This window comes from Pempheris klunzingeri, chromosome 2 (assembly GCF_042242105.1).
Source record: "Pempheris klunzingeri isolate RE-2024b chromosome 2, fPemKlu1.hap1, whole genome shotgun sequence".
In the NCBI taxonomy this organism is placed as follows: Eukaryota; Metazoa; Chordata; class Actinopteri; order Acropomatiformes; family Pempheridae; genus Pempheris; species Pempheris klunzingeri.
Window position 1 is genome coordinate 30,628,188 of NC_092013.1, and position 8,174 is coordinate 30,636,361.

Consider the following 8,174-nt stretch of genomic DNA (forward strand, 5'->3'; position numbering starts at 1 on the left):
CACACGAGTAGAAGGAAGGTGTGGTTTTGAACACCTGCAGCCAAACAACCAGAGAGCACAGTTCACCTGGGTCACAGTTAACGAGTACACGAGGCCCCCGTGCTGCATACCATTCAGGGTTTGTAGTGTTCACACTGTAACATCACACATCTGGGAGACAGCATCTTGCACCATTAGCTATTAATAAAGCCCACTGAAGTACAGGGTACACACAGTACTGTAAACACTTAGCACAGAACTGGGACACAGCACAGGATCACGTTACTGGGCTCAAATTTTATCTACAAAATAGGTCATTCCAAAGCAGGACAACCCCAAAGCTTCAGGGCTGCTGAGCGTGTTTAAGACTCAGTTCAGTTACAGGTCTGTTCTGTGAGCAGAATGGGAGTTTGTGTTTTCCTGCTACTAGTCAAAATGTCTGCTGCAAGGCCGGTGTGTAGCCTGCATGTTCAAGATGGACGTCACTCTCTCTCTCACACACACACACACTTCTGTGTGACAATAAGCAAGACCACCACGCATAAAAATGTTAACATTTATTGCTGTTTCTGAATACCGCACTGAAAGCAAAAGCATTCAGAGAATACACAGAAATTATACAATAATATGGTTTCACAAAGGCAGTGAACACATACTGTATTACAATCTACAAAAAATCTACTTTACAGGAATTTAAAATTCTAAATATCAAAAAGTACAGCTGCAGAAACAGGTGTAGAGCTGGAACCAGAAACCGCTCTGGATATCGGTCGGTGAGACAACATGGTGACATCACGATACAAAGAAAGCGGAAGTCATCTTTGTACTTACAGCTGGTTTTGGAGACTACAACTGGCAGACGAAACAAAAACATACTCCAAAGAAACCCGTCGAACTGAAATGATCATATAAATTATGGTGGTTTTACGCATCCAGAACGTATCATTGTACAGAGGACGCCTCTACAAGGTAGCATGTGGTGGTTCTGTTCAGTGGGACTGGTAGTGTATCACTGCAAAGGTGTGGTGAAAATTATAAGGACACGCTGGAGGAACTGGAAACACAAAATATATCAAAGAATAGTCTCCATCACATAAGGACGGAGACATAAACTTCAGAGCGATGCATGTTCTCAACAGCCTGGTGGTGTGACACCGTCATGGTGGTGGTGGGGGTGGGGGGGGGCCGCGGACATGTTCATGTCTTGGCTCGGACATTTTTACATGAGCTTGAGTCGGGGGCAGAGACGTGGTGGCAGGCAGCTTCAACTTTCCATAAATAATGAGGGGCTGGTACGGCTGCTCTGACCCTGGTAGTGTGGCTTAAAGGGTACAAAACGTACACTACCCATCTTATCTCAGCGTCCAAATGGTTGGAGCCAGTGGCGTTCGCAGAAGAGCCAGATGAACCCGGCGCCCCGACAAACACAAAGCATGAACAAAAAGAAAATCCAGCCGGGACACTGAAGGCAGCTGAGACCAACCCCTCTGAAGGGAAACTTAAAAACAGAGGATAAGAAGATCGATAAAACATTCCAGTTAAAAAGAAAAAAAGAAAACTTCAAATGAAAATTTATTTGTATGCCCACATCGATGCCAGGTAGCCATTTTGGAGGAGTGTCCAAAAGCGGGTCGAGGCGTTCGTCTTGTGTACGAGGTGCACTTATCCTCATTCCCAGTGACAGTCAAGCTGGACTCAAGGACAAGCTGGTTTGTGGTCACACATGGCTGCAACGGGGGCCTTCAGTCTAGTCCTGCTCCATGGGCTCCTCCGTGGTCCCACTGTTCAAGGTGGCACTTTCCATGGCGCCCTCTGTAGGAGGTTCAGTCGTACTGCTGGAGGGAGCTAGAGCCACGTCTTCTCTGGCCGCCTCTGCACTCTCCTCTATGCTACAGCTGCTACCACTGCTGCTACCGCTGCTACTGCTGCTGCTGCTGCTGCTCACTGGGTCGCTGCTGCTCTCCTCGCCGTCCCTGCTGGTCTCAGGGCTCTCCAGGACACCTGCGGGGGCCTGCTGCTCCGTCTGATCCATGTCGCTGCCCTCCTCCTGGGAGCCGCACGGCACCTCCCTCTCGGCCCGCTCCGCCTCCTGACCCGAGCCTGCACACTCCTCGGCCGGCGTACTGCTGGTTGGTTCTGTGGTCAAGAAGAGGACAAACAGCACTGAAGACTCTGCTGGTGTTCTTGTCAGGCACAAACACAACTTCATCAGTGTCCATCATCACAACTCACTCTGATAAACGTACAATGTAAAATTTACACCCCCCTGTATTCTAAGTATTCCTCTACGAGCACAGACATTCGGCTGTAATACCATACCTAGCTCAACTTGGACTTTTTGCACAACCCGGTTCCACAGCAGGAGACAGGTGAACATGTGCATGCAGCTGTAAGTTAAATCAGCGGCAGCTCTGGGCGAACGGCCTGTCCTACACACGGCCGGGCGATTCATTTTTAGTAAGAAGGCTGCCAGCCACACGTCTGTAGAAAGCCCTGAGAGATGATGGGGCTGGCATAAAATAGAATCAAACTATCAAACATTGTCTTCTCTGTTTTTGGTTAAACACCAAAGTGCACCAAAATGATTAGCTGTTATTCAAATCCATACAGAGACCACATGTTAACCTGCGCCTGGGATCTCCAGCTGGTTTCCACACACACACACACACACACAGTCATGTAAAAACTGATATACTCATCTATCAGAGGACATTAACCATCATTTAAATGAGCCATTTTCAGCCCAGCTGGTAACACACAGGCACCGCTGACAGGCATCCTGGCACACTGTCAGATCATAGTACGGCACGTCATACCATTTTCCTTGTAAACAAGCTGCGGTACCTTCAGTGGCCCTCCCCTGGGAGCGCTCTGATGCACGTCTACAAACCGAGGAGATTATTAGAAAGCTAAATGTGCCGAGCGTCTAACAGCGCAGATACTTTCACCACCACTTCCTCAGGCCCACCAGCTCGGCCTAATGAGTCTACAACAGTCTGAGAGGTGCTGATCCTACTGGGGGAGTCACTGCGGAGGCTGCTGAACTGTGCTGGGTCACACTCACACTCACACACTGGAGTTTCTGTTGTTTAGCTCACACACACACTGACATTGTCCACAAGCCTGTCTGATCAGTTTCACGCCATCCCCTTCGTGGGGGGTGGGGTGGGGGGGTCTCAGTAATTCAAAGAGCATCACATCATCAACACTACACCACCAGTGTACCTTGGTCTTCAGCAGCAGCAGCACTGCTGGAGGCTTCATTCTCCTTGCTGTACCCGACCTTCTCCTCCTCCTCATCCTCCTCCTCGTCCTCCTCCTCCTCTTGGACCATGGCTTCTGCCTCTTTTGATAGGCAGGTGGTGGCATGTAAAGGCCTCAGTGTGTCCACCTCCTGCTCTTCTTCTTCGTCGTCCTCGTCTTCCTCCTCGTCCTCGTCCTTGCTGAACTTGAGTCTCTTCACTTCCTGCTGCTCGGCTTCCATGTCCTCTTCTTCTGCGTCGGGGTGTTTGTTCTTCACCGAGCTCCCCAGGGAACCCGACACCTCGCTGAGCGACAGACGAAAAGCAGATACAGATGTGTTTCAGATTGCAGAGGGCTCACGTCCAGCGAGGACAACAGACTTTCTGGTGTGTTACAGTTTACCTGGAGTCTTTGTCGTCCTCTGGCTCTGTGCTGAGGTCTTTGTTGTCCGTGCTGTCCGGCAGCCCGTTAGCTGCTAGAGAGTTGGCCAGAGACACCTTCGGTCGGTTCAGCGGCCGGGGAGTTCCAGGACCGTTCACTTTCCTGATAGAAAGCCAATAAATAAAGAGAAAATGGATGGAGAAAACACCATTGTAAGTGTGAGCTGCTGTGATTCAAGCTGAATGTGAACGTTAGGATCAAGGACTAAAAGACAACCTCTCTGTAAAAGCAGACGTGTTCCCAGGAAGCATCACTCCATTCATTCTGTTGACAGCACCGCATCCATTTTTCCTGCACAGGCACATTCGGAAACACAAAACACAGAAACAGAACTGTTAATCCAGTGGAAAACAGCCATCATTAAGGGTCATTTCTTGGTTATTCTAAGAAGTGTTTCACTCGGATGTGACACTTACTCTGAGGTTGGGTGAACACAGCTTACCACCATTACATTCTACAGGGAAACAAGGAGTGAGTGAAGCCAGGTTAGCAACTTAAATATTCAAAAAAAAGACCAGAAAAACGTGCTGCGTAGGACGTACCTTCTCCACACCTCGAAGAAACTTATCAGTCCCTGTGTAGTTCCTCTTGGGTTCTGTGAGCAGTTCACACAGGCGCTGGATCGTAAACGGAATCCTACAATTGAGCAAAAGAGTTAAACGCATCAATACACACTGAACTTCTCTAAAGACGTGCCCTCAGATGTGCTTTTCACGCTGCTGGGCCACAACGACATTCAGTCACACGGGGTCCCACTGTGTCTAAGAACAGGATGGACCTGAGCACACTCACACTCATCCGCAGTCACTGCAGGAGAAGAATTAGTTTTTAAGCGAGTTGAGGAGTGAACTGTAACATGTAGGGGAAATTACATGTTCAGCTCCTCTTCATCTCTCAGTGAGTCCTGACGGCATGCTGCTGGTGTCACTGTCCTGTTTGCATCTGTTTGAACTGACCGCAGACCAAGTCACCTCTAGTTTGGACCGAGTGCCACTGTGGGGCATCTGTATTTCATACTTCATTGACGCACATTGAGTCAGAGTTCACAATCTGTTTTGATCAGGCCCAAAACCGTGGCTCTAATCTTCCTAAAGTATCCTAAAATGTCAAATCCGACACTGAGGCCAGTTAGTCCTGAACGGAGCTTCACACAGTAACCCCACTGAACGAGATAACAGACCCTAAATAGTTCACAGTGAGTAAACTGAGACATGTGACTCTTATGGGTGACTTTCAGGTCACCACAGACAGGTGGAGTCAACTTTCTGTCGTTTTTGCATTGCAGGACTGTCAATGATTGCATTGTGTTTTTATTCTGTCATTTCCTTCTTTCCTGCTTTTAATTATTAATTGCTGAACTTGTGTTCTTTTAAACATATTCCTATTTCTACTCTTCATGTTCAGCACTTCATATTTCTACACATACACTACTCACTAAAAGTTAGGGATATTCAGCTTTCAGGTGAAATTTCAAGATGAACCTAAAATGCATTCTAACCTTTCCAGGTGAACTTAATGTGACCTTCTCTAAACCTTTGAATGCACATGTCCAACTGTTCAGTGTCTCAGTACTTCCTGCACCAGCTGCTGTTCTCTAACAAGAAGCTTAACAGCAACATTCACAACAGGTTTGATCCATGAATCCACCAATACATTTCCTGCTTCAGTTAGAATTGGTATTTAAACAGTCCTCCTCATCCTGCTGTTCACATTCTGACATCATGAGACCAAGACGACACCTAACAGTTGATCAGCAGCACCTCAACACTGGAGGCTTCAAACAGGAAGTCCTCAGACGGAGGTGTTCACTGAGCTTAGAGGGTCACAGAGTGTCATCAGGAGGTTGGAACAGTGATACAGAGACTGGAAGAGTCACAGAAAGGAGAGGAGTGGACGTCCTTTGGCCACGTCCCAATTTATTGAGACACTGAACATGTTTTGTTGTGGTATACCTACCACTGTTGGTAGATTTTCTTTCAATAAATTGTTTAAGATGAATAAAATCACCATTGCATGCTTCTACTTAAATGTCCTACTTTCATGATATAATATCACTGTAGCATTCACTTTTTACATTTTCCATATATTTCACCTGAAAGTCGAATATCCCTAACTTTTGGTGAGTAGTGTATCTCTATGAATAAAGTTTCATTTGGCAAAGTTTGATTTAGTTGTGGGACATCTGGAGAGCATAACACTGGACATACTGTCTGGGGCAAAATGAAAACCCATAAGAGGTGGCAGTGCTGTACAGCCATGATAAAATCACCGTAGCAGCCATGACACATGACGAAGAAGTGTGTAACAGTCATGTAAACTACAAATGTCTGTGTTGTGAATACAGTAAGCCAGAGGACATCTATCCTGGTCAACAGTTATCAGTCTGGCACCTGTCACTGTCACACCGGCACGCACTGCTTCATCTCGCTACCTACCCATTGTATCCCTTCACAATCTTCAGGATTCTCTCCTTCATATCTTCAAATGGAATCGACTCCACGTTGGGATTTGCAGGACCTCTTTGTTCAGGCGCCGAGGCTCTGAAGTCGTCCATCACCTCCTCCAATTTAAACAGGAAGTAGTTCTTAAATTGAGACCACTGAACTCTGGAGGAAAATGGAAAGCAGAATGAGGCTCAGGACGTTTGAATACACGGGAAACTAGACAGAGCGGTGCTACGGTTGGATGCTGAAGAGGCTATAACAACATTTTATTTGATTAGGGACATGACAGTATTGTTACACTGGCATCAATGCTGCACAAACAAACAGAGAAAAAATAAATTCTACACACTCTATAAAAAATGTTCCTGGACTGCGCACATACAGCAGGTATGAAAAAACACTGGCAGTCCGTTTAAAACCAACCAAGAAACAATCAAATGTGTGGCTGAGTGTTGTAGTGGTGAGGAAACTTGATCAGGCCTGCAGCGTTCACTTACATGGTCTCTCCAGTCTTGGCAATATGACATAGAAACTGCTCCAGAAGAGGACATACCTCCTTCTTTGCTTTCTTATCGAAATCTGAGGAGACAACATGAACCCCGGGGTGAATAAACACACACTGACCCTGCGTTATGACCAACATCAGGCGAGCAGGCTTTGAATCAACGTTAGCTTAGCTGCTACATAGCATGGCTGCTTGGGCTGCCTGCAGTGGTTACCTACTCTGGCCAACCAAGTGAAGCTTGTTGGGACGAACACGATCGACTCTATATAATTAACGCTGGCTATTTTACATAACGTAGCGGGATAGTGGATGCTACCTCTCCAAAAAGGTAGCTAGGTCGCTGGCTAGCTTAAGTTGAGCGCACTAGATAGCATGCTAGCTGTTAGCCGTAACAGAGTAGCCGGCAAACAGTAGGTGACACCGGCAGGTTAAAAAATACCTCACCTAAGCTAGGCTAAGCTATCCGTCAGCGAGTTGTCAAATACCGAGGGAAAATACACAGGAGCTCTGAATTACGCATCATGTCTTAACTAGCTTACGTGCCCGGCTAATGAACTGGACAGGCAGCTAACCATTTCCGTCAACCCGCTAGTAATGTTAGCATTAGCTCGCTAGCAAGCTAGCTAGCTAGCGACGTTAGCTTGAGAGCTTCGATGCGTTTAATTCTTCTAACAACACCTGCGGAAGCGCTCACACACACAGCACGTGGTGTCGGTGAACACACACACACTATCGAAATAAGCCGGAGTGACCTCTGAGCGCCTCTTGGAGCGAGTCAGCTTCCATCACGTCGTCGCCCTCTGTCAGTCCTGTGGGTGTGAGAAGCAGACTGGCGGCTAGCTGCTGCGGCGGAGCTACGATCTCACTCCCGGCAGGCGGAGAGGAGGGAGCATTTCAACATGGCGGCGTGAGGTCACTGCCTGCCCGGCTGGAGACAGGTCAGACAGACAGACAGGCAGGCAGGCAGGGTAGAGAGACAGCACAGAGAGATAGGACAGAGAGACAGGCAAGATAGACAGGCAGGGCAGAGAGACAGGACAGAGAAATAGGGCAGATAGACAGAGCCGAGAGACAGACAGACAGGCCCTGTGGGAGTGATGCCTGTGATAAACAGTGATGAAGATTTGGCACAGTTGATGTAGTAAAATGATATTTTAGAATACAAACTTCTCACATGGTTCCATTTGAAAAGTGTTCACATGATCCAATATTTTATTAATATAATAAAAGTTCATAATCCAAGACCAGAGAAAAGTCCAGAAGCACAGAGCAGCTGTGAACCATGTGACCCCCCCTCAGATTTACCTGCTGCCCTGTTTGCCCTGACTGTTTAAAGTACTGAGAGTCTCCACCTGTAACATGGTGCTGCTGCAGCCGATGGTGTCCTGTGTAGTCACCATCCAGCCACAGGGAGCGGGCTGCTGCTTCTACTGCTGCTGCTGCTGCTGCTGCTGTCTCTACTGCTGCTGTCTCTACTGCTGCTTCTACTGCTGCTGCTGTCTCTACTGCTGCTGTCTCTACTGCTGCTGTCTCTACTGCTGCTGCTGCTGCAGTGTGACTGG

General features: G+C 47.6%; 1 protein-coding gene across 1 annotated transcript; it reads right to left on the reverse strand.

Moving 5' to 3' along the window:
• Positions 1–521: 521 nt before the first annotated feature.
• ppp4r2b (protein phosphatase 4, regulatory subunit 2b) lies at positions 522–7,487 on the reverse strand. Its single transcript, XM_070851738.1, has 9 exons — positions 7,365–7,487; positions 6,605–6,686; positions 6,099–6,269; positions 4,206–4,299; positions 4,080–4,117; positions 3,880–3,954; positions 3,625–3,765; positions 3,205–3,527; positions 522–2,115 (listed from the first exon to the last, which is right to left on the reverse strand). The coding sequence occupies exons 1-9, from the start codon at positions 7,396–7,398 to the stop codon at positions 1,727–1,729; spliced, it is 1,347 nt and encodes a 448-aa protein (XP_070707839.1). The 5' UTR covers positions 7,399–7,487; the 3' UTR covers positions 522–1,726.
• Between the last annotated feature and the right edge of the window lie 687 nt (positions 7,488–8,174).

Coding starts and splice junctions, on each gene's coding strand:
- ppp4r2b (XM_070851738.1), bottom strand. CDS start 7,398: ATGGAAGCTGACTCGCTCCAAGAGGCGCTCAGAG. Junction 4,300..6,098: donor ATTGTGAAGGGATACAATGG/GTAGGTAGCGAG, acceptor GCTCAATTGTAG/GATTCCGTTTACGATCCAGC. Junction 4,118..4,205: donor TTCTTCGAGGTGTGGAGAAG/GTACGTCCTACG, acceptor GTTTCCCTGTAG/AATGTAATGGTGGTAAGCTG.